Raw genomic sequence first — 25,104 nt, forward strand, 5'->3', positions numbered from 1 at the left:
ACAGGGTCACACAGGTGCAGGTGCACATGTAGTCACACGGGCAGGTGCAGACGTAGTCATACAGGTGCAGCACACATGCAGCTAGAAGGTGCAGGGACACACGTAGTCATGCAGGGGCAGCACACAGTCACACAGGTGCAGGTGCACACACTGACACAGGTGCAGCACACATGTAGTCACACAGGTGCAGGCACACAGTGACACAGGTGCAGGTGCACCCGTAATCACATGGGCAGGCTCACACGGTCACACGGGCAGGTGCACACGTAGTCACACAGGTGCAGATGCACACACAGGGACACAGGTGCAGCACACAGGTAGTCACGCAGGGGCAGCTGCACATGTAGCCACAAGGTGCAGGGACACACGTCGTCACATGGGCAGGTGCACACGGAGTCACACAGGTGCAGCTCACACAGTCACACAGGAGCAGGTGCACACACAGGGACACAGGTGCAGCACACAGCCACAAGGTGCAGTTGCACACGTAGTCACATGGGCAGGTGCACATGGAGTCACACAGGTGCAGCTCACACGGTCACATGGGCAGGCGCACACACAGGGACACAGGTGCAGCACACATGCAGCTAGAAGGTGCAGGGACACACGTAGTCACGCAGGGGCAGCACACACGGTCACACAGGTGCAGGTGCACACACAGCCACAAGGTGCAGGGTCACAGGTAGTCACACAGGTGCAGGTGCACACGTAGTCACACAGGTGCAGGTGCACACAGAGGGACACAGGTGCAGTACACAGGTAGTCACGCAGGGGCAGGTGCACATGTAGCCACAAGGTGCAGGGACACACGTAGTCACGGGCAGGTGCATACGGAGTCACACAGGGGCGGCTCACACAGTCACACGGGCAGGCGCACACGCAGGGACACAGGTGCAGCACACACGCAGACACACGTGCACACATATGCACTTCCACCCAACACAACAAATGCCTGTGCCACGGAGAATTTACCACCTTTATTATTTTATTATACTTTGAATAGAGACGATATCTGAAAAGCAGAGAAAATGACTATACAAAGGGCTTATAGAACATTCATTTACATACTGGGTATATTCTTTACAATGTAAGAAAAGTAAAAACGCGCACTACTAAGGCAGCTGTGGAGACGTGAGGTCCTGCACGCCGAGGAGACCCGGGGCCCCCGACGCGGTGACTTCCCAAGGCTGCGGGCTAACACTGGAGGAGCACGGCTCCGGGCCGCTGGGCGGGCGGGCAGGACCCGGAGCACGACCCCGCGGTGAGCAGGTCTCACGGCCTCCCTGGGACTGGGACCCTGCCTGGGGCAAAGCGTCCCCGCACCCGCGTGGGGGTGGGGCTCACCGCGGTCCAAGCCCCGTTCGCAGCTTCCTCTCGCTCTGTGTCACGCACGTGTAGCACGGGGAGACACCTGTCGTACCAGCTCATCGGGAATCGGGGATTGGGCTTCCCCGGCGGTGGAGGCGGAGCCCACTCCCTGATGCCCTGACCGCCGGGGGCAGAGGCCACAGTGGGCCAGTCCGCTTACAAGGCAAGGGAGGACGGCTTCTGGAACGTTCTGGACACAGAGCAGCCGGGAAGCCCACACTCCCCTCGCTCTGGTTTCTAAGCGAGCCGCCTCTTCCATCACCGGAAGGCCAAGGGACCGGGCGGGCGGTCCAGGCCGAGCCACGCACAGGCGTCTCAGGAGGGGGTGCCCCTTGGGGATGCACCTCGGGTCCTGGAATCCCCAGGCGCCAGCCACCCTTGCTGAGGACCCGGCCCCCGGGAGGGAGAAGGCCCGCGAAGACCAAGGCAAACATTTGGCACAGAAGTGAGGCACTTGCATCTGGGACATCGGGGAGTGGGACGCCGGCCCGGCCACCCCGCTTGCTTCTGCGAGGTCGGGTGTGGGCAGCCCACGGGCTGGGGCCGCTCAGGAGGCCTCCCCGGGCCGCACGGGGTCCTCGGCAGGAAGAGTGCTCAGGACTCGGCTCCCAGCCCGGGGAACGGAGCCTCGCGCCGGGCCTCCCCTCCTCCGCCGCGCAGCGGGCTGGGGACGTGGGGCCAACTGCTCACGGGGCCGACTCTGCCCCCGGACAAGGGAGGGGGAGCGTCCACTGGCCTCCGGGGCCGCAACTCTGGGGCCGTCCAGGGCCCCCCAGCGACCGTAGGCCTTCCTGGTCCTCGCAGCCATCACGCCGCCCCCCCCTCAGGGCCCCAGCATCGCCGTGGGGAAGACAGGCCTGCCCCAGGGAGACGGGAGGACGGGCCCTGTCCATTGCCAGGGCCACTGCACAGCGGCTCCCACCGCCGCCGCCAGCGTGCAAGGGGCTCCCTGCAAGGCCCGGAGGCCCGGAGGCCCGGAGGTCCGGAGGCCCGGAGCGCAGCATCCGCCCCAGGGAGGCGTGGGTGAGCAGTCGTTGAGGGAAGGACAGCACACGGCCCGCCTGACCTCGTGTCTGTAAAGCCAGAGAGGAGCCGGCTTCCCGTCCTGGGGCTGGGGCGTCAGGCTCGCCAGCTGCCGCGCGGCGGGCACCTGGATCCCTGTCACGTCTCCGGCTGGGGCGGGCGGCGGGGGGGCTCAGACCTTCTTAGGGGAGCCGATCATGACCTTCGACACAAAGTTGACAATGGCGCTGGCGGGCTGCTCCGGGTCGTGCTCCGCAAATAAGTGGCACACATTGTCCGTGGCGCTGCCCTGCTTCCGGGCCACAAACCCGAAGACTCTGTGACGGGAAAGGTGGGCAGGTCAGCGCAGCGGCGGGTCCCGCGAGGCCCGGCGAGCTGCCGGCCCGTGTGCTGCCCCCGCGGGGAGAGCAGGTGCGTGGCCGCCCCCTGCCCGGTCCACCGCTGCCTGGGGCAGGTCCCCCCGAGCCACCCACCTCCCCTCTGGTGTGGGGACTGTGTTCCCGCCAGGGACGGCCAGGCAGGGCCACGTGGGGGCTGGACGCCCTCGCGCACCCCAGGCACCTCAGTCTCAGACTACGGGCAAGCGAGGGAGCGCACCCGGCTCCAGAAGGTTCCGGGAGCACGGCCAGGGAGCCAGGGCTGGCTGTCGGGGCTCCCCCAGCGTCTGGGAAACACCAGCACCGGGTCCGCCACGCGTACATATGCACGGGAAGCCCTCCCGCTGCCCCGAGCTCGACGTGCCTCTGGTGCGCACCTGCCCTGGCCGTACGATCCTCTCCACGCTCCCCGCCCAGCCCAAGGACTGGGCCTCCGGGGACGAGCCAGCAGGAGGGGAGCCCAGCCGGCCCTCCCCACGGGAGGCACCTTCATTCGTGCTCACGGCCCAGCCTGCACCTGCCCGCGCGACGCCCTCATTCCCTTACGCGCCGCCAGCTTCAGAAATCTGCGAGGAAACCCGCTTTGGGCAGAGATGGGGGGCGCTGGCGTCCAGGAGCCTTACCTTGAGCAGGGGACCGTCTGTGATCCACCTTGCAGGTGGGAAAAAGAGAAAAAAAAGGAAGAGTTACATGAGTCTGCACGTTCACAGGCAAAGGGCGCACAGACGCTGCCGACACACACGCTCACTTACTTCCTGTCCTGCGGATCCAGCGCGCAGAAGATGACGCTGCTCACGGGGTAGTGTCTCCGAAAGAAGAGCCTGTCGGGACACGGGGAGGACACGCCCCTGTTAGGGGGCACGCGGGTGACGGGGACGCTCGGGCTGGGCGCCCCCGGGACAGGGTCCGGGCAGAAGCTGACTTGACTACTAGGCGCCTGCGGGCGGAGCTGTGGGCACGGGCGGACGGGCGGGTGCTGGGCACGGGGCTGCGGGAGGAGCCGCCCCGCGGTGGAGACGGGCGGTCATGCCGTGCACCTGCCAGCCACGTGGGGTTGGGACCAGGCCCAGCAGCCCTGGCCGGTGCGGGACGGGAGCCGGGGAGCCCAGCCTCCCCACCCTTGGTCCAAGGACCGCCGAGCACGTCCGGGGGCACGTGGCACAGGTGCCGGGGCAGGCGGGCCGTGCTGGGGGGAGCGCTGGGAACTGGCCCTGCGCCTGCCTCCAGGTCGGTGGTGGTCCGGCTCTCGCATGAACCACCCCGGGCTGTTTTGGTGATGAATTAAATAAAAACTCCATGCATCAAAAATGCATCTGACTCTGAGATCAGGGGCTGCACCGGGGCAGGAGCACCCAAGCCTCCGTCTCTGCTGCCCCTGCTTCTCCCTCTGCCTGGGTCTCTGCCTCTCTCTGTCTCTCATGGATAAATGAATAAAATCTTTAAAAACACAAAAACAAAAACTTATACACGTGTGCATGTGGTACTCAAAGGTCCAAATCTCTTTTTTTTTACGGCCTTACTGACTCGTAAGAAAACCTCCGTGCCCACTGTCCACGGTTCAGGCGCGACTCCCGGGAGGCCCCAAGTGACACATCCAGGACCACCTCTGGGCACACGCGTGTTGGCAGGCCTGAGCCCGGCGTGCCTGGAAGCCCCGCCCACAGCCCAGCGCCCGACACACTCACTTCCTCTGGTTGTCTGTCAGGGTGATGCCCTGTGCCGACACCTTGAAGTGCACGACGGTGCACATGGGCGGTGGCTCCTGCACCAGGGTGAGGCTCAGCGCCTTCTGGACAGCTTGGTGGCCCGTGAGGGACTCCATCTCCACGGAGTTCAGGTACCACACGTTGCAGGCTGCGCGGCACACGGGGAGTGGTGTGTTAGGTGGAGGCAGAGCCCTCGGCCCCCCGATCCCCGAGGTGTGGAGAGGGAGGGACCTCGGCCCCCCGGCAGCTGCATCCCCAGGATGCGGAGCATGAGGCGGGGAGCGTGAGGGCCAGAGCCCCACAGAACCGTCCTGCACGGAGACCTGGGAGGGGCGGCACCCGGGAAGCTGCGGGGACGATGCATGACCCGTGTGGCCCGGAGCAGAGTCGGCCTCTCTGCTGGGGGTCACGGCCCCGCGCTGCCAGGGGCCGGGGGCTGCTCCTCCTGCAGGAAGGGAACCGCTGAGCGGGAACAGGGCTCGGCCAACAGCCCAAGGCCCGCTGAGGCTTGATCCCTGCAGCTCCCACAGGCCCGACGTGTGCGGTCAGGGTGACTGGGACGCACGGGCTGCCTGCCGCCCGCTCCCCGCAGGAGCCACCCAGCCCCGGGCGGAGCAGCCCGCGCCCCCGCCCTGCAGGTCCCTGTGAGCGTCAGAGTCCCAGAAGCTCTGGGGTCTCCGAAGCCCCGGCTTCGGTGAGGAGGACCCGGGGCTGCACCGAGTGTCGGGAAAACGAGGCTCTTGATCCTGGAGCACCCCAGGGGCGTGTCAGCCAGGGTCTCGCGGGGCAAAGCCGCCGGGCCGATTCGTGGAGCCACCAGAAGGGGCCCAGCCGGAAAGGCCCAGAATGAAGGGAAAGAGGTTCCAGAAACCCTCCTGAGAGGGAAGCGGCTGGAAGCCGGGGGATGGGGTCTCCGCGAGTGTGCGCCCCGGGGCCCCCCACTTCCTCTGCAGGACTCCGGCCCTGGACCCGCCACCTGCAGGGAGTCTCCTTGGAGACTAAGCTCCCTGAACCACGCTCCCTCACTCTCACCAAGAGCTCCGGACGGCACAGGGGACAGCGCACAGCGCAGGCGCCGCCAGGCACCATCGAAGGAGACGTTCCCGCCCCAAACACAAGCACCTCTGTGTCCCCGAGCCCCCGAGGCCGTGCGCTTGCTGGCATCCGGCTGCAGTGATGCCTCACAGAGCGCCTGGGCCCACCCGCGCCTACCCTGTGCCCAGGAGGGCGCAGCGGCCTGGAGACCCCGAGACCCGTCCAGGCGCCTCGCAGCCCCCGGGGGGCCAAGCATGTGGTGGTGCCTACGGGGAGCCCCCTGGGTACCAGGCGTGCTCAGCAAGACAGTCTCCCTGGGGGTGCGCTGTGGCTCGTACCGCGAGGTCCTGAGCCGCAGCCCACGCCCACTGACAATGCCACACGTGCCCCGATGGCAGGTGCACCTTCCGCAGGTCACACCTGCGTGTCGCTGGCCCAGGTCGAGGCTCAGGGCAGAAGCAGAGATGCACCTGCCCCTTCCAGCTGGCCGCCCCTGTCCCGGGCGCTGAGGGCTGGGGTGCCCTTGCTCCTGCCTGAACCCGAGGGCTCCTCCGGTGTCGTCTCGGGACAGAGCGTTTGGGCACAGAGTCCTTTCGGGTGCGGCTGCCCGGGGTGTCAACCCCAACCGCCCTCCTGGACAACAACCTGGCAATCCTTATCGGGAGCGGCAGACACGCCTGCACCTGGTGGCCCAAGAACACGCAGGAAGGAGATCTACAACCGCGGCAGGTGAGCAACGCAGAGTTGGGGCTGGGGACGCCCTGCACGGACCCGGCAGGGAAACAGGGAATGGTTCCACGGACCCACACGGACACCCAGCGGCCAGCAAAGGGTGGCCGGGCCACATGCACAGCGAGACGTCTTTTTCTTCTCCCCGTGGCCTCATATCCGCAGCCAACAATGAACATGGCCGAGCCTCCTGTGCTGGCCACCTCACCGCGTCCACCATGGGAGCCGCATGCCGGGCACCGCCGGCCCAGACGGCAACCGTATGTCAGTTGCTTCTCAAGACCAGAGAAATGCCAGAGATTGACGGGAGAGCAGAAGCAGAAGCCACGGTCGTGCTGGGACCACGATAAAGAGCGCGTTTTCGTAGGAGCAGGAGCAAGCGGGTGTGATGTTGGGAGGGTGGTTGTTCTGTTCCTGATTTCACGAGCATTACTGTGATGTGTTTCCTAACACAAGAAAGGGAGCTCTGATCCGAGTGCAGCGAAACCCCGCGGAGCAGGCCCGGGCTGGGTCTGCACCCCCCCACCGGGACGGGACGGGCTGCCGCCCCCCAGACCCTGCGCCCCCGTGACCCCACAGACGGCCTCTGGATAAGGAGGGGGGGCTCGCGGGAAGCTGGCTCCTACAGACAGAACCTGAGGATGCAGGCCGCCCGTGGCCGCAGCACCTGCTCTCCCACCTGACGCGTGCTCCTGGTGGGGCTGCCTCCTGTGGCGCCCAACGGGGCAGCCACCCAGTGCTCGCGGCACAAAGCCCCAGGCCCCCGAGCCGCAGCCAGCCCTCCAGCCTCCGGCACCCTGGGTCCTAAGACGCCAATGCAAAATCCAGACAAAGACATCAAGTAAGGAGGCGGCCCCCCAAGGGGTGTTTGCAGTAACCGAAAGGCCGGGAGCAGGCCGCACAAGCGGAGCAACTGCAAGGCGGACCGTCCCTCAGCCGCAGAAAATCGGGGGATGGGGGGGTTCGTACTCCATGCGAGACTAGGAAAAGCATTCAGGGCTGTCTGGGAACCAGACCTCTGAGCAGTTCACTCTCCCTCTGAATTCCCTTTTTTCGATCTAAAGAACTCCGATTTTTATAAATGAAATACACGCCACAGCAGGGAAGGTCAAGGTCACATCCCTAACATTTCTGGGAAATGAGCCAACAGAGGTCTGGTCCTCCTTCTCAGGATGGACGGCATCCCACTGCTGCAGGGCCCCCGAGGAAGAGGCCAGAGACACGGGGAGTCAGGGAGCTGAGCAGCCCATTGGGCTCGGCCCTGAGGCCGCCCACCGAACCCCACCCGCCCCCGGGCGCTGCTTCCCCAGCTTGACGGACTCCACCCGGGACAAGTCGAGTCCCGGAAGTGAATGAGGACACTCATTCATTTTAAGAAAAAACAAAAAACATTTCCCTGAGGGGGATCGCCGGTGGGACAGTCTGACCGCCTTCCTGCACGCGTTGCAAGCCCTGCGGGGGCCCCAGGAGCTCTCTGCGGCTTTGTCCCCACTCCAGCCACATCTCTGGGTCCTGATTCCACTCCTGGCCTTGCCACCCATGAAGTCAGCTGCATGGGAATGTAACCCCCTCGAAGGGTCTTAGAAACACCAGGTTTTAAAGGGATGCGGGCTCCGCGGCATAGTGTGCAACCATGGACATAAGATTCCAGGACCCACCTCAAGTCCCGGGAACTGACACTCGCCCCCAAAAAAGCAAATGTGGAGCACCTGGGTGGCTCAGTGACTGAGCCTCCACCTTTGGCTCAGGGCGTGACCCTGGGGTCCCGGGATTGAGTCCCGCATTGGGCTCCCCGCAGGGAGCCTGCTTCTCCCTCTGCCTGCGTCTCTGCCTCTCACGAATAAATAAAATCTTAAAAAAAAAAAATCATCCAGCGTTACTGGTACCTGCCACGTATTATCCAACAAGATTTAAAGTGTCCCTAAAAATGGTGTCAAAAGTAAAAGCTTTAATGTATAAATATAGGAGCCATTAAGGTTCCTAATTACGATTAGTGAATCCACTGATCCATTTACGAATGGAGAATGGACATCTACCGGGAAAATGTCTGATAACCATGAAGTCTAAGGAGAAACAGGACAGGCCACCTGTCCTAAGATGACGTTACGCCAAGTGCAGAGCCCGGAGGCGTGTGGGCTGCAGTGGGACCCCAGGCTGAGCAGGGCTGCACCCCGGAGAGACCCCGGGGGCCCCCAGCTGCGGCCCGTGCGGGGCAAGGGTGAGGTGCCAACACAGCAAAGGCCATTTCTCCACGTACGCGTGGCAGCAGGAAAACTACACCCTGCGTGAGTGACCCCATCACCGTCCTCGAGGCGGTTCTCAACGTCTGATTCACTTGGTCTCTGCGGCCACGCGGGACGGAGAGATCATCATCGCTACGACGGACTTGAACCCAGGACCGCCACAGCCATGCTCCTAGTTTCGGAGCATCACACTCCAAGACGCTGCTGTTTGGGGCAAACCAGGTCACCTTCGTTTCGGATACACGGAATGTATCCCTCAAGGACGGTCTGAAAAGAGTCCGACGCGGAATTACTCGATGTGAAAACCAGAGAGATGAAGTTTAGCTGAGCAGCAGGTGTGATGATGGGGGCTCCACGGAGGAAAGCTGGGAAAGCAGAGGAATGCATGGCGTCCAGAGGAAGGAACCAGAGAAAAGGTGCACGGCACACTCAGCTCCAACACAGAGCCACGGCCGAAGAGCGCACCACGGACACAAGCGGCGGAAAGGAGACTCTGAAACCCCCTCCCCAGCGTTCCCGAGAGCAAGCGTCCACCACGGGGACCTCAGCTCCCTCACCACTGCAGAGTCGGGGGCTCGGGCCGCGCCCATGGCCCTCTTCCACTGGGGCCACTGAACGCTGCAACCCTGACCAGGGCGGCTGTAATTACAGCACGGCGCAAGAAATAAGACTAATGCACAAGTCAATCCCTTTCCTAAAAAAAAATAAAAAAATAAAAAATCCCTTTCCTATCCACGGGCAGAGGACAACAATCTGGAATTAAAAGTACGATTCAATAAAAAAAAAAAAAAAAAAAAAAAAAGGACGATTCCAATTTATAAAGGAAGATTCAATTTATATTAGCAGCCCCAAAAGTGAGATACCTAGGTACGAATCTAATAAAATTATGTACTAGACTTATTTACGAGGAAAACTGTAAAACTGGTGCAAAAATACAAAGTAAGTGGATAAATGAAGAGAGAGATTCCATGTTCATGGATAGGAAGCCTCAGTGTTGTCAAGATGTTGCTTCTCAAATGGACCTAGAGATTGGATACAATTGCAATAAAAATCCCCCAGCAGGTTATTTTGTGGATATTGACAAAGTGATTTCTAGAGTTTAGGACCAAGGACAGGGACGCATGGGCAGCTCAGCGGTTTAGCACCTGCCTTTGGCTCAGAGCATGACCCCGGGGTCCTGGGATTGAGTCCTGCGTCCTGCTCCCCGCAGGGAGCCTGCTGCTCCCTCTGCCTGTGTCTCTGCCGCTCTCTCTCTCTCCCTGTGTCTATCATAGATAAATAAATCTTTAAAGGAAAAAAAAAAAAAGAACAGGAAGATGAGCCATAGACTGGGAGAAAATATCTGCAAAAGACACATCTGATAGAGGACCGGTCTCTAAAATATACAAAGAACTCTTCAAATTCAGCAAGAGGAAAACCATCTCGCTAAAAAAGCGGGCCACGTTCCGTAAGAAATCTCACCAAAGAAGGTACACGGGCGGCGGAGCTGAAGACATGACCCACGTCACACGTCATCCAGGAAGTGCAATTAAAACATCAATGGGACGCTGCTGCCTGCCTGTCAGAACGGCCAAAATCCAGAAGCGTCCTGACACGGGAGATGGTGCAGACGTGGAGCGGCAGGAGCCCTCATTCACCGCCGGCGGGATTGCAAAACGGGGCGGCTGCTTTGCAGGACGGCGCTGGTTTCTTACAGAACGAAACCCACTCCTACCAGAAGGTCCGGCGGGCGGACCCGAGGAGGGGACCACCCCCGTCCAGCTAGAACTCTGCACACGGATGTGACAGCAGCTGAGCCATAACCCGCCAGAGGTCCTTCGGCGGAGGAAGGGTGCGCACACCGGGGTCCCCGCAAGGTAGGGTCCTTCAGCTCTGAGAAGCAGCTGCCGAGCCATGAGGAGGCTCGAAGGAGTCCCTAGCGCTAAGGGGCAGGGATACCAACTGGACGACTCCAGCCGAAGCCATTGTAGGATCGGCGAAGTATGTCGGCGTCGCCGGGAATGAACAGCCCCCCGGCGAGCCCCAGTGGAGACGGCGGGCTGGGACGTGACGGCGTGAAGGCAGGTTCACAGACCCCAGCCAGCGGGTGCGCCCTCGGGGGGGGGATGCCGTGCCGGGGAGCATCGTGCACCCACCGGCAGGGGACGCATGCGGAACCTCTGTTCCTTCCTTTCGATTTTGCTGCCAACCTACAACTGCTCTAAGGGATTTTAAAGTCCGGGACGCCCGGTGGGGCTCGGCAGTTTAGCACCACCTTCAGCTCAAGGCGTGACCCCAGGGTCCCGGGATCGAGTCCCGCATCGGGCTCCCGGCGTGGAGCCTGCTTCTCCCACTGCCCGGGTCTCTGCCTCTCTCTCTCTCTCTCTCTCTCTCTGTGTCTCTCATGAATAAATAAATAAAATCTTCAAAAAATTGTATAAAGTCTATCAGCTTGAAAGACAGGGGCGCAGGCTCGCTCACCGCCTGGGGGTCCGCGTCACCCTGCGCTGCCGGCAGCGGGGGCGAAACCATCGGCTCTCAGAGTCAGGCCCTGAACGCTTCTGCGCCCGTGGCTGGAGGGCCCGGCCCCCACCTCCCGGCTCACGGCCTCCCCCCACACGGACCCAGGGCCTGACCCTCTCGCACGGCTTCAGTCTCGTTCGGACGAGGGGTATCTCCAGCCCGGGGTGTCCCGCTTCCGTCCACCCACGTGAGCTGCCCCACCGGCTTCCCTGAGAGGGGAGGCCTCCAAAGCAGCAACCGCGGAGTCCCAGAGACGAAGGAGGCTGTGTCACCGCCCCCCGTCGGCCCCGGCAACCGCGACCGGGCATCCCGAAGCATCCCGAAGCCGGCACTGACCTGCCCCTTGCTTCAGCAGCTCTGCGGCCGAGTTGGCCGCCGTCTGGGGAGACGTGTCCGCTACCTCCTCCAACGGATCTGCGGGAAGGAGCAAGAAAATGCCAACATGAGTCCGACTCACCGGAGAAGGATCTTCCCACCACGGTCAGACTCGTGCCCGGGATCCCAGGCAGTGACCCGCGTGGGTCTGAGGGGTCGGGGGGTGTCTCAGGGCGACAGCGCCCAGCCTGTGGACACCACGTTCTGAGCAAGGGGCAGCGGGACGTGATGTGGTCCAGTCACAGGCCTTCCTCAGCTCTCAGCCACAATTACCTCTATTGCTCATTAATCACTATAGAATGTAATACAATTATGTGAAATTACGGCTGCGTGGGAAGCTGGGAAATACAGCCAAATCACATCACTACGTGGCAGGTGCTTCTTCCCCGAATTATAGGTTATTTTCAAACCAGCCATTATAAAAGGCAAAGAGAATGTTTGTCACTTAAGCTCAAAAGAGCGACGTCTTGCTGACTTTGTAGAATCGTACAAATCAATGCAAATGGCCCCAAAGGGGCCTCCTGACGTGGGCACTTGCCAACCGGGGAAGCCGTTCAGAGCCCAGGACGCGACACCGGGGCTTCCTCCTGTCTGCTGAGTGTCGCCCTGCGGACTCCAGTCTGACTGCCCCGGTGAGTCCCCGTGGACCTGACACCGCTGCCCCCGACATGCCCACGGGGAGCCCGAGCGGCGCGGAGGACCCGACCGTCTACCTCTGTCTGGGATGAGCAGCTTGCAAGGCAAAGCCAGGGGCGTGATGGAATGCTGACACACCAAAGCCGTCAGGCTCCCTGCAAACGGGAGAACCATAGAGGGTTAGCACGGCCCCACGGACGGCCCCGCTCAGCCACGCATCCATGGCTATGTCTTCAGCAGCCGATGCCCGCACGCCGGGACCCCGCGCAGAGCCTCCTGGAGCCGCGAGTCCGGCACAACAGCAAAGGGAGAAGCAGGGGCGCCGCGGGTGATTCTCAGCCAAGACCTGCAGGCACCAAGCCTGAGAGTCGGAGGCGGCCCAGGTGCTGGCGCCCCCGAGGCCCCGCGGGTGCTCCCGGAGGCTGGGGGAAGGCTGGACGACGGCGTGGGCCGGAACACGGACCGGGACCTTGCAGCCACTCACCGAAATAGGGCTCGTTGGGGCACCCTTTCAACCGCACTCCCTTTGGGGTACACTCGATCAGGAAGTGCCGCACAAGTTCGTTGGCCAGGTCGCCTGCTGTGGTGAGATTTAAAAGAAAAAAAGAGAGAGAGAATTTGAAAACGAGTGCACCGGCAGACGGGACAGGACGACGCGGCAGCTAACGGGAGGGGACAAGAGCGGAGGCCCTGCGGTGACGTGCCCAGAGGCGAGGCACGGGGTCCTGGGGAGAGGCCCCCCCGGCCCTGCAGGAACTCCTGGTGCGAGGACTGAGTTTGCAGCTGCACATGGGGCCGTGCCGTCCGGTGGCGTCCCTTCTTCACGGGACAGATGACAAGGATCGGGACACGGGGGATGCCCGAGGGTGAGCTGCAAGGGACCGGTCTTGACGGGAGGACGGGCAACACCGCAGCCCCCGCTGGCCCGCACAGCCGAAGAGGAGGCGCATCCAGAGACCCCCCCGACGGCACCCCGTCTGAGGGCAGGAGGGGACGAAAACCAGGAACAGAGGGAAAGAGGAGACGGCGCTGTGCCAGCGGGTCCCACAGACCCCATGCGGTGCAGGCCTTCCGAGCCCGAGGTCACCCAACAGCAGGACTCACCGCAGGGGGGTGTGGTCCCCGGCCCTGCCCGTGGGTGGCCCCCACTTAGTGTTCACGGACAACACAGGCCGCATCCCAAGGGCGGGAGGAGGTCAGACGCTACGGGAGGCAGCAGGGGACGCAGCTGGGAAAGGAGCCCCACGCCTCTGCAGCTGTGGCAGGACAGTGATTGATCCGTGTCTCCCGCGCTGGAGGGGACACACGTGTGCTCAGGTGACAGTGTCTCGGGGGGACAGCCGGCTGCCTGGCTACACCCATCGCTGCCCAGGCTCTGGTATCAGAGGTGGGATGCTGACTTGCTGGGCTCGTTCCTCCCAAACCTGTCCCCTGGATGGTGACGCCCCAAACGCAAACCCAGGCCTGGACGAGGACAGGCTGCCAGCTACGATTTCAGCCAGAGGACTCCGGCACGATGGGGCCGAAGCTGCTCTGCACCCTCACCGCACGGCCGAGTCAAGGTCGGCCCCAGAGGTAGATGCGTGCTCCGAGGCAGGAGGGCGCACACGGCACCACCCGCCTTCTGGAAGAGACAGTGCATGCGGGGATGACGTGGGCTTGGCGTTTCCACGCAGCCAAGGGCTGCCCGGCGTGCTCCACATGCCCGGCCCCGCTCTCCGCGCTGGGCCCCATTCACAGACACAAGCGCTCCTGCATGGACGCCTGTCCTGCCACAACCTGCGTGCAGGGTCGGGGGAACCCCTCACACGGGGCTTCAGGTGCCCCTTTCCAGGTCTGGCTGTGCACGAAGCTGATTGGCAGAGCCCCCCGGCCCCCTCATGCTTCCAGATGACACCACCACCCAGCTCCGGCACCCCCAGCCCCGGCTTCCTGGAGAGCCCCGCGGCCGCACCTGGGGCTGCACCCCTCGACCGCCAAACTCCACGTCCCTGCAGGCGCAGCTCCGAGGCCACTTCCTCTTGGACATCGTGGGCCCCGAGTCTGTGCTCATCCAGAACCCCTGCTCCCAGCAAGCCCAGGGCCCACGCGGGGAGCCCGGGGCCTCCTCGTGCATCCCAATGTGGCGTTTTCACAAGCTGACCGCCGGTGGCCTGGCACCGACCTCCCAACAGCATTTGCTCGCTTCGTGTCTCTGTGTCCCATTTTGGTATTTCTGGTGGCATTTCAAGTCTTCCCACTGTTATTACAGTCATTACTGCGACCTGTGACCCGCGATCACGACACGCAGGACGCTCAGACAGCCGCGAGCTTTCTCACCAGGGGTGTTTCTTCATCGAGGCGTGTGCGTTGTCTTTCCAGATGTAAGGCTGTTGCACTCAGTGGACCGCGGTAGAGTAAACCTCATTTTCACACGCACCGGGCAGCCCGAAAGCTTTTCTGACACACATCATTGCGATACATGCTATTGCAATACACACTATTGCAATACGCGCACCTGCACTGCCTCCCGGGTGCACCTGCCTCCACTCCCAGGAAAACCGTCAGCAAGGACAGAGCCGCGGGTGCAGCAGCCTTACCGGGAGAAGCAACGACTCTTACAATATGAGCAAAAAGCAGGTCACAGAACCGTACCTATCAGTTTCCTTATGTAAAGCTGAGAACGGGCCAAATCCTGAGGATTAGGGACGCCTGTTTGGGTGGCTGATACATGCGGACCCACCGACTCTTCAGACTGAGCGATCTACTTCCTCTTCTGCACGTTTCATCACGAGCACGACCACACGCGGAGGTCTGCGATGGCTCTGCAACCCGGGAGACAGCCTGGGGGCGGCCCCCACGCCCCTCCTGCGTGTCGCCGTCCCCCGTCCCACGACCCTGTGGGCACTGAAGCGACCCCAGACTGGGCTCCGTGAGGCCCCTGGGGCTGGGCCCAGGCCCTTCCAAAGTCCTACTGTTGGTCCCTTCCCCGCCCACCATTTCTCCAAAAAAATCCCTGGGTCTGGGTGCTGCGGGGCGGTATCTGGAAACCTGAATGTGTGAGCCACGTGCATCAACTGTCACTGCTCATCTCTGCGGCCCTGAGCACTGGAAGTGGATCTGAACGTGGGCGTCCATGGTTTGGAAAAGTGCCTCATCTGTGGGCACTGGAAAGAGTCGGCGAGAAGGAATTTATTGGGCTCCCGGGGCCGACCAGGACGCAGCTGCCTCGGCCAAGACTGTTTCCATTGTTCGGCAGCTGAACGAGGGGAGGCATCACCTGTTCGACGCAGTAAAGGAATAAAACTCACAAATAATTAACATTCTGGCTTGCACGGGAACGGTGCCCAGTAGAACGCGCCGGGAAAAGAGAAATACTCAGAAGGAAACGTGAGCGGCGTTTGCCGCGGCCACGACGTCTCACTGGCGTCAGCACAGGCCGCAGACGCTGTACGCGGGTCAGTGCACTTCGTCGGCTCCCGGGGCCCCTACCTTTCTTGTTGAGCTGCAGGACAGAAGGGGGAGGCGTGGCCACCTTCATGGCCAGGCCGTAGGCTCCTCGGAAGGAGTGGCTGTCCCTGACGATGAATGACCCAGGCTCCTTGTCCTTCAGCATGGCGATGGCTGCGGAGGGAAGGAGACACATGCACGGGTTTGCCGTGGTCCACGTGGCCCATCCGCACTCACAGCAGGCAGGTGTTTTTGCAAACTGGGTCAGAGGGAGCGGACCAGGGTCCCTTGTGGTGCAGGGCAGGGGTAGGAGGGGGGGTCCTGTGATGACGCAGAGCTTTCAAGGGGGGCCCGACTGCAAGGATGCAGCGCAACACCCCCACCTTTGGCTCTCAACAGGTTCAGGCACGGTCCTGGCACCTGCCGGGCACACATGAGCCCTGTTCACCCCACAGCACCCGTGAGGCACAGGCAAGGCCCTGCCGACCGCCCAGGAACCTGGCCACCGGCCTGGGCGCCCGGATGCCTGGCAAGGCTCCCCTGTCCCTGCTGCGGCCCCCGCCCCACGTGGCGCTTTACATATTTTAAAGTGTGCGCTTCCAACGGGGGCCGAAGGCAAGACGGAAGGGATGGGCCCAGATGCTCCTGGACCTTTCACATAAACCTCCCGATTCACCCCAGCAGACGGCATAAATGTGGGGCTCGCGGCTGGGCGGGGCAAGGGCAGGGCACTTAGCTAACCAGGAAAACCCTGCTGTCCACCCTCCCCCTCCCCCCCCCACCCCCGGCTCTGCAGGGGACCACCTGGCCCTGGGCACCTGCCTCCCAGGCCCAGCCCCACCCGCCCCGCCCGCATCCTGGGCCAGAGGCTGCGCCCTCGCAGTCAGCGACCCCACAGAGTTTTCTAGGACGTGGCACACGGCAGGCCCTTCTCAGACCATCCGGCTGGGCTCACTGGGCTCACGTCTCTGTCACGGGGATCCCGGAGCGGGAAGGGGACGAGGAGGGCGCAGCACGAGAGCTGCTCGGCACAGGCACAAAAGCCAATTCAGGGACTGGGCCATGGGCTCCCCGCCCCCGGCAAACAGGACAATAGGCTCCTTGAGCTCAGAGGGAGAGAGGCACATTCTTACCATTTTTATGAGCTACTTAATTGACTAGAAGAATTCCAAGAGAGCGCTGCGGGGCGCTTAACCCCTTCTCTCCAGAAAAGAATCCTCGGGACAGGACCTGGTCCATCCTCCTCCCTGCTCCGAGGCACCACTGGCCCCCGGCCCCGCGTCCCGGCTCACCGCCCCCCCCAACCCGGGATCTCCCGACCCCACAAATCCTGCAGCAGGATGACTGCGCCCCGCGGGGACCCCCTCCTGTTCGCTCTCTGGGAAGAGGCGGCCCCTGACTTATGTGCTCAGACACGCTCAAGACTTCAGGTGTCTGCCAGCTGGCCTGGGCGGACGCCGCATGGCAGGTGTGAGGCACACGGCTACTTCTGCAGGCACAGACGCCAGGGCGTGGGGCGGACCTCTGCCCTCCGTCCCTCAGGGCCCGACGGGGACGGGGAGCAGCCTCTGGTGACAATCGGCTGCATCTCCCGCAGGGGTGGGCAAGAAACGGGAGACTTGCCCTCAGTTTTCATCCCTGAGGCCGTGACCCTCGGACGTCCCCGCCCCAGGATGCCATCTGCCCGCGTACCTTGCTCTCGGGAGATATCCGCCTTGTACCAGAATTTGGACGTGTCTTGGACAAAGTTCACGGACACATGCTTATCACCTGGGTTATCTGCAAAAGAAAGCGTAAAAACACTCACTCTGGACGCTTTAGGGCGACCTCTCACCTCTCACGGAGCCCTGCGCTCAAAGTGCATCCCGGGGCAAGGATGCGGTGTCTCGGGGGAGCAGTGACCTCTCTAACCCTGTGGGAACCCAGGGCGCGGCAGGAGGCTGGTGAGCACAGGGCAGGGGCAGCGGAAGGCGCGGAGGGGAGGATGCCAACGGACAGGGACGGCCCTGGGCTTGGCTCTGGCGGCGCTGCCCAGAAACACCAGCCCCCCCTTGCTGCCCACCACCCCCCGACGTGACAGGCGCCTACCTGGGGAGGGCGCTGCAGCCTCCAAGGCCTTGGGGAAGTCCGGGAGGACGTTGGGGAACGGGATGCTCATGGTGCTCCCACTGTGGGGGCTGGAGAAGCCGCTGGAGGACGGGGAGGCTGAGCCTGCAGACCGGTCCCCCTCCGAGGCTCGCTTCTTCTCGGGAAGGGGCGGCTGCCCAGGCAGGGCCAGGCTCTGGCCCGGCAGGACCGGGCTGTGGTGGCCGCCATGCCCAGGTGTCCCCGTGAGAAAGCCGTGGGGCAGGAAGCCGTCGTTGTCGGCAGCCGCAGCCGTCCCCTGGGTGCTGGGAGCCTGGGGCGCTCCGTGGGAATTTGCCAGCAGGGCCCCTGGGTCCTCGCCGGGGGGAAGGCCGCCACCCATGGGGCCAGGGCCGAAGCTCAGGAAGGCCTGGCCACCCGGGGGGCCCAGGGCCTCGGGGGGCTCCACCAGGGACGGCTGGTGGTTGTGGAAAGAGGCCTGGAGCTCTGTGGGCGGGAGGTGGGGCCGCCCGGGGCCGTCGGGGCTGGGGCTCAGGAGGTCTCCTGCCGGCCGGCCGCCCCCCAGCACAGCCAGCGTGGCTTTGGGGCTGCCGTCCACCCACAGGAGCTCCCCGGACGAAGGGCTGGTGGAGAGACAGAGCGATCAGGGCGCTGGCCCGGGAGACGCCCCAAGGTCAGCGCTCAGCTGCCGCCCACCTCCCCCTTCCTCGCTCTTCACCTGGCGAAGACCCTTCGCGAGCGGCAGCCCGCACCCCCGGGTCCCTCCCTGCGATGCCAAGCACGCGGCTCGCTGCCCTGCTGTTCCTGGGAGTGCTCCCCGGGTGCTGACTGTGGCCCTGCTTTACTCCGCCTCCTCCCCCAAGAGCCAACAGGGGCGCCTGACTCGGTTTCCAATACTGACTAAGGGGTCCCAGCGGGAACATGAGGAGGTGGGGTGCCAGGGTGGCTGACGCTTGGTCTTAGCTCGGGTCTTGATCTCAGGGTCACATGTGCAATATGTTCAAGCCCCGGGCTTGCGAACATAGTAACACACGCACGTAGGTAACAATATGCTTAAAATGTAATATGTATCACATCATAGATAAAATGATACGAAAGTAGGGTTTGATTTAAAAAAAAAAAAAAAGAGAACACGAGAAGTCAGCACCCCCACAATGGGGAGCTCCCACGTGGAGCATCCAACAGTCCCCCACGGTGAGGTGTCCAGGAAGCCGGCTACCAGCCGCGTGTCACACACGCCTCCTGCCCCGGGCGTGCCGCCCTTACACGGGACCCTCCCCTTGTAAAGAGTAAGGGGGCGGCCGGCAGGTGTGCCTGGAGCGTGCCCCGTCCTTGCACACGGAAACCACTCAGGAGCCGCTCCTACTCTGGGCACGGGCAGCAGCCAGGGGCCGCCCCATCGCCATCTGTGCCCCCTGCTCCCGCTGCACCCCTGCTCCCCCAGGCCCACCAACAGGGTGTCACTGTGCTTGCCATGTTCCCGAGGGCGCCGGCATCTGCCCGCCTACCCCTCCGCCCAGCCAGGAGGGAGACCGAGCCGTGGCCGGTCCCGCGCGCCCCCGCTCCAGCCTCAGCTTAGAGCCCGCTGCCACAGAGGCCCAGTCCTTAACTGGCCACGGTCCCCAGGGTGCATGGGGACTCTCAGGAGTTCTCATCTGCGATCACATTTCTGAACGGCGACTGTTCTCAATGCACAGAGCAGCCACGTGTCATCTGCTGGCCGAGCCCCCCGCCGCCCCCCCGTCCCCACGCCCCGTCTGCGGGAGCCGCGAGCGCTAAGTCCCAGGGCCCGTGTCCCTACCTGTCCCGCCGCTGGGCGGGGCTGCTGCTGGTGATGGTGCAGGAGGCCGTGAACGCCCGCTGGAAGGCAGGTGCCGCCGGCGAGTCGGCCCGGAGCGCTGTGGATTTGGGCCCCACGGGACTCCCGGACATCCCCACGGCACGGTGCAGGACCTCAGGGCAGCCTCGGGGTTCTGCAGCAGGGAAAGCACAGCAGAGAGTGGCTTACAGGCCTAGAACGTTCGCCGCACGCGAGGGCCCGATTCCACCCTGGGGCGGCAGGGGGGTCCCTCTGGCCAGGCCCGCTCCCCGAAGGCAGGACACGCACACACGCCTGCTGCCAGCTATGGCACGTCAGGGCAAGCAGACAGGCATCCTGCACGCTCGCGTCTGCAAGGACAAAGGCAGGGAAGCACAGCGTCACCCCCTGAAGACCAGCGTACGACGGGCCGGCCATGGCCATGCCGCAGGCCGCTTCTCCCGTGACGGGGACCCGGGCCTTCGGCCCGCAGGCCAGCAGGAGACGCTGCACAGAGACGGCCCGCTTTCCATTTAGAGCTGGCCTCGTGTCGGGGGCTGGGCGGGCGCTCTCCGGTCCTCGCCCCTGCAACGGGCACAGACCCTGGCCTGGCCCCTGTCGCCCTGGGCATGAAGGCCAAGCGCCACGGAAACCTCCAGTCTAACGCCAAGCCCACAGATTCCATCCAGCTCTGTACACTCCCCTGACAAAACCCCCATCTGCTTACGGTCCGGCATCACCATGAATTCTGCGTATTTTTTAAATCTTGCCTTTTTTTTTTTTTTAAACTTCTGCTTCAAGAACTGGGCACATCCATCAGGTCAATAAAAGAACGCTAAGAAACACTCGTTATTTTGCTTTCTGCCTTAAAACAAGGGAAGGTTGATAAAAGCATGACTGAGTCCCTAAGAATCCCACGTCACTCCAATTACTCATTTCCGGGAAAGGGGAGGCATGCGGGCGAGTCACACACCCCAGCCACAGACCCACTTGGCAGCACGTGGAGCCGAGCCTGGACCCAAGCCCGTGGGCAGGACTGTGAAATCCCAGTGATTTGCGGAGATAAAGACGGAGGTTCTGAGCTACCCGAGCAGCCGGGGCATGGGGGAAGTGAAGAAACGTTCTGAGAACAGATCGGTCCAAAGGTCCTTCTGACTCCTCAGCTCAAGGGAAGGGACCAGATGTGTGGAGCCGAGACTGACGCAGCTGCTGAGGAGCCACGCGGTTAAGCAGGGGAGTTTTCACGGGGGCTGGACAGCAGCCCGGGAGCTCACAGCAGGCACGGACCTAGGATTCAAGGGGAGGCCCCTGAAGGCTATGCTGTGGGAATACCAGAGCCAGAAACAGATCAGCCCCACCCGGATCTGAGTGGTCTGCCCTGGAGAAACATCTCCCTCCCAAAGTTAACCTCACCCGCCAGAGCCTGCCTCTACCTATTATGGGTCAGTCGATCCATCCACCCACCCACCCACCCATCCATCCATCCATCAATCTACCCACCTAACCATCCACCCACCCAGCTAACCATCTATTATCCATGCATCCATCCACCCACCTACCACCTATCTAACCACTCATCCATCCATCCATCCATCCATCTACCCACCTAACCACCTACCCACCCACCCATCTAACCATCTATTATCCACCCATCCATCCACCCACCACCTAACCTCTATTATCCACCCATCCATCCACCCACCTATCTAACCATCCATCCACCCACCCATCTAACCATCCATCCACTCACCTATGTAACCACCCACCCATCCATCCACCCATCCCCCCACCTAACCACCCACCCACCCATGTAACCATCTATTATCTATGCATCCATCCACCCACCTACCACCCACCTAACCACTCATCCACCCATCCATCCACTCACCTCTCTAACCATCCACCCATCCATTAATCCATCCATCCACCCACCCACCCACCCACCCATCTAACCATCCATCCATCCATCCATCCATCCATCCACCTACCACCCACCCACCCATCTAACCATCTATTATCCACCCATCCATCCACCCACCCACCTAACCTCTATTATCCACCCATCCATCCACCCACCTATCTAACCATCCATCCACCCACCCATCTAACCATCCATCCATCCACCCATCTAACCACCCACCCACCCATCTAACCATCTATTATTCACCCATCCATCCACCCACCTATCTAACCACCCACCCATCCATCCATCCACCTAACCACCCACGCACCCACCCATCTAACCATCTATTATCCACCCATCCATCTATCCACCTATCCATTCATCCATCCACCCACCCATCTATCCATCCCCCACCTATCTATATTTCTATTTATCTATCATCCATTCATGATCCATCCATCCACCATCCATCCACCCACTGGTCTAACCATCCATTATCCATCCATCAATCCATCCATCTATTCATCCATCATCCAGCCATCTGCTCACCTACCTAATCATCAATCCACCCATCCATCCACCCACGTATTTATCTGTAATTTTTGGACACAATTCAAATATTTAACTTAAAAAAACGATCAGTCCTGGTAGTAACAGATACTAGAACAAAGAAATGAAAACGAAGACAAAAGGAGAGACAATAGCCACAGCTATATACACAGTGGAGTGAAAAGACGCTTAAAAAACACACAAAATAAGAAAACTTAAAACGTTTCAGGAAAATATATGAAAATTTCACAGAAGAATTAGAATGCATTAAGAATAATCAAGTTAAAATTAAAAAAAAAAAAAAAAGAATAATCAAGTGGATGGGGCACCCGGTGGCTCCGTGGTGAGCGTCTGCTTTCCACTCAGGCCATGACCCCGGGGTCCTGGGATCGAGTCCTGCATCGGCTCCCCACAGGGAGCCTGCTTCTCCCTCTGTCTCATGAATAAATAAAATCTTTTTTAAAAAGGAGAATAATCAAGTGGAACTCCTAGAATGACGTGAAAACAAAATGGCACGAAGCAGGCGGCCAATGATTCCATCAGCACACAACGCAGCAGGGGTGCCATGCGGGAGCTGGGTAAGTCAGAGGAGCACCAGCAGGGCACGAGGCCGTGTGGGACGTGGCGAGAAATTCTCACGCACACAACCGGTGCCGGGGCGGTGCAAGGGGACAGACCGAGCTGCAAGCAAGCCCGGGGAAGGTATTTAGCAAGAGCTCCCCCAAACGCACTATAGGAACCAAGTCACAGGTGTAGGGGAAAATCCATGACATCTAAGCCAGGCGAGCAAAAAGAAAACCATACACATCGGCTTGAGAGCAAAAGCGACGAAAATCGGAGAGACTTTGAAACAAAGCACCGTGTCTGATTCGGGAGGAAGCCGGGCGTCCTCGGGCACAGACTCTGCGTCCTCAGGGCCGTGCTCCATCCCCACGCAAGGCCCTTGCTCCTCCCCACCCCTGCGGCAGACCGCCCTTCTGCCCCCACGCAGCGCCCCGCGTGCCAGGACACCCTACGCCACGCGTTGGTGGGGGCGCCTGGGAGGCTCGGTGGGTAAGCACCCCGCTTGGCGGGTTTTGTGATCTCAGGGTTGCAGGATCGAGCTCCGAGTCGGGCTCTGCGCGACCTGCGGAGTCTGCTGGAAGATTCTGTCTCTCGCCCCCGACCCTCCCTGTTCCCTCTCTAAATAAAGAGATGAATAAAGTAATACAGTGAAGTAGAAGTCGGTGGAGTCATTCGGCCACTGGAGGGTCTGCAAAGCGCGCCCTCCGATCCTGTCCAGCGATGCTGGAGGTGACGACCAAGATGCACGGCGCCTCCCTCCCTCCCTCCCTCCGCCAGCATCCTCCTGATGGTGAACAGCATCCTCACTTTACCCCTGCCCGTTCCCCGTTTCGGATGCACCTGCTGAGCGCCAACCGCCTCGTCAGCACCGTGCTGGCCGCCGACACTGGGTGGGCACGTGGCCGGAAGCTCAGCCTGTGAGCTTCCCCGAGGAAGGGACAATGCATCTACCTTGGGGGGGACCTGGAAGGCTTCTCGGAGGAAACTCCTTCGATGGGAGCCTAGCAGTACGAGGGTTTGCAGTGCGCTGAGCGGACGCCCCAGGAGTGCCAGGCACCCTCTGAGGCTCTGGGCACAGGAGGCAGAGCCGCCGCCACGGGGCGGGCGCTAGTGGGGGCTTGTCCTGAACTCATGAACGACGGAGCGCGAGCTCAGAAGTTAACCAAAGAAGTGCAGGGCGGGATGTGGAGTCAGCGCTCCGGGGTCTGGCCCCCAGGAGTGGGGCCAGGTCCCATCCATGCCACGGCCCCGCGAGGAGCCGCGGTGACCTCCGCGTCGGGGGTCAGAAGCTGCCTGGTGCAGCCCAACAGGCCCCCATGTGCGGCCGGAGCGCCAAGGGTCACGCGTGGGCACCCGGGCCGCCTCCTCCCACTGCTGGGGACCGAAGGTGCTCGCGGGTGCTGCTGGCTCCCGGCCCCGAGCCCCGGCGGCCCTGGGAAGCCCTGCCCCGCCGGCTCGTGTGGCGCCTGGGATCGCCAGCGGGGAGGGGGCGGGCGGGGATAAGAGCCCGCTGTGTTCCCGTGTCGCCTGTTCCAGGAAAGCAGCAAGCTCAGCGCTCCCATGAAAGTAAGTGGCTTTGTTTTCCCTGGCGCCGCCTCTGGGGCAGCGGCCGGGTTTCGTTCCCGGCCCCGGGCGATAGGATTTGATTACCCCTCAACCCGGAAAATGGACCTCAGCGGGGGCCACTCCTTCTGGCCACTTGTCCTGCAGGCCGCCCGGCAACAGGCAGGTGGGACACGTGTGGCCAATTCCACGTACCCTGCACACGCGCCGGGCGGTGACAGTGACGCTGCTAGACCCACTGTCCCGGGCAGTGTCACCCGTGCAGTCTGGCCCGGAAGGAGGCCCCGGGGTGCAGTGGGCGCCGCCGGGGCTCAGCGAGGCGGCCCCACGGGGCATGTGGTGGGCGCTCCGCTCTGAGCATGGCCAGCGGCCCTGCTGCGTCCCAGGAAGCGGGGGGCCCTCTGTTCCCTCCGTGCTGCAGGACGTGGGGGCCGCCGGGAACCTGCTCCGCCTCGTGCGGCCCCAGCTCTCGCCTTCCACGGCCCCGGCGTCCTCCTGACAGACTCTCACACTTCCCCTTTCCAGTGCAGGAGGCACAATAGGGTCAGTGTTTGGAGAGCAGACTCTGGCTTCCTGGTTCCGTCCCCAGCTGGGGTCCTGGCGCCTGCAGGGCCGAGGGCCGGGGGGGGGGGGGGATGTGGCTCCCTGGGCTCCCAGGCCTTCCAGGACCTCCTGGGCCCAGTCCCCCCACGGCCTACCCTTCCTGCACTTCCTCCCCTCGGAGCAGGGGTGACGAGGTCACAGGCCTTTTTTTTCCAAAACGTCTATTTTTAGGTCCCGCGGGAGCTGCCGCAGGAGGCTCTGTGGGAAGCGGGGTAACATCTGCTCCCCGGCCGCCGGCCGCGGCTGGCCTCACGCGGAAGCTGGCAGGGCCTAGGCGGTCCCGCACTGCCCAAAGCCCACCCAGCACGGAGACCCTGCTGCAGGGCAGTGCCCCGACCCGGACACCCCGGTGCGCCACCTGCACTCAAACCCCGAACCCACGTTCCCTGCCTCCCTGTGACAGGTGCCTCGTGAGGCACGGCGAGGACTCACATCGCCTGCTGTTAATAATTACAGATTACGCTGCACTTTTACGTGCTCTTTTCTATTTAAGATTTTATTTATTTACTCCTGAGACACAGAGATAGAGAGGCAGGGACACGGGCAGAGGGAGAACCAGGCTCCATGTGGGGAGCCCAAAGCGGGACTCGATCTCGGGACCCCGGGTTCACGCTCT

At 62.3% G+C, this 25,104-nt stretch overlaps 1 protein-coding gene across 1 annotated transcript in view; it reads right to left on the minus strand.

Moving 5' to 3' along the window:
• Positions 1-958: 958 nt before the first annotated feature.
• Positions 959-25,104, minus strand: part of TNS3 (tensin 3) — a 78,416-nt gene continuing 54,270 nt past the window's right edge. The window contains exons 12-22 of the mRNA XM_038560558.1: positions 19,310-19,481; positions 17,512-18,131; positions 17,116-17,202; positions 15,466-15,597; positions 12,479-12,571; positions 12,072-12,149; positions 11,320-11,397; positions 4,454-4,622; positions 3,521-3,589; positions 3,392-3,419; positions 959-2,708 (exon numbers count right to left, since the gene is read on the minus strand). Coding sequence (XP_038416486.1) covers positions 2,574-2,708; positions 3,392-3,419; positions 3,521-3,589; positions 4,454-4,622; positions 11,320-11,397; positions 12,072-12,149; positions 12,479-12,571; positions 15,466-15,597; positions 17,116-17,202; positions 17,512-18,131; positions 19,310-19,481 — 1,661 coding nt within the window. The 3' untranslated portion in view covers positions 959-2,573. The remainder of the gene's footprint in view (positions 2,709-3,391; positions 3,420-3,520; positions 3,590-4,453; positions 4,623-11,319; positions 11,398-12,071; positions 12,150-12,478; positions 12,572-15,465; positions 15,598-17,115; positions 17,203-17,511; positions 18,132-19,309; positions 19,482-25,104) is intronic.

The sequence above is a fragment of the Canis lupus genome, chromosome 16 (assembly GCF_011100685.1).
Source record: "Canis lupus familiaris isolate Mischka breed German Shepherd chromosome 16, alternate assembly UU_Cfam_GSD_1.0, whole genome shotgun sequence".
Taxonomy (NCBI): domain Eukaryota; kingdom Metazoa; phylum Chordata; class Mammalia; order Carnivora; family Canidae; genus Canis; species Canis lupus.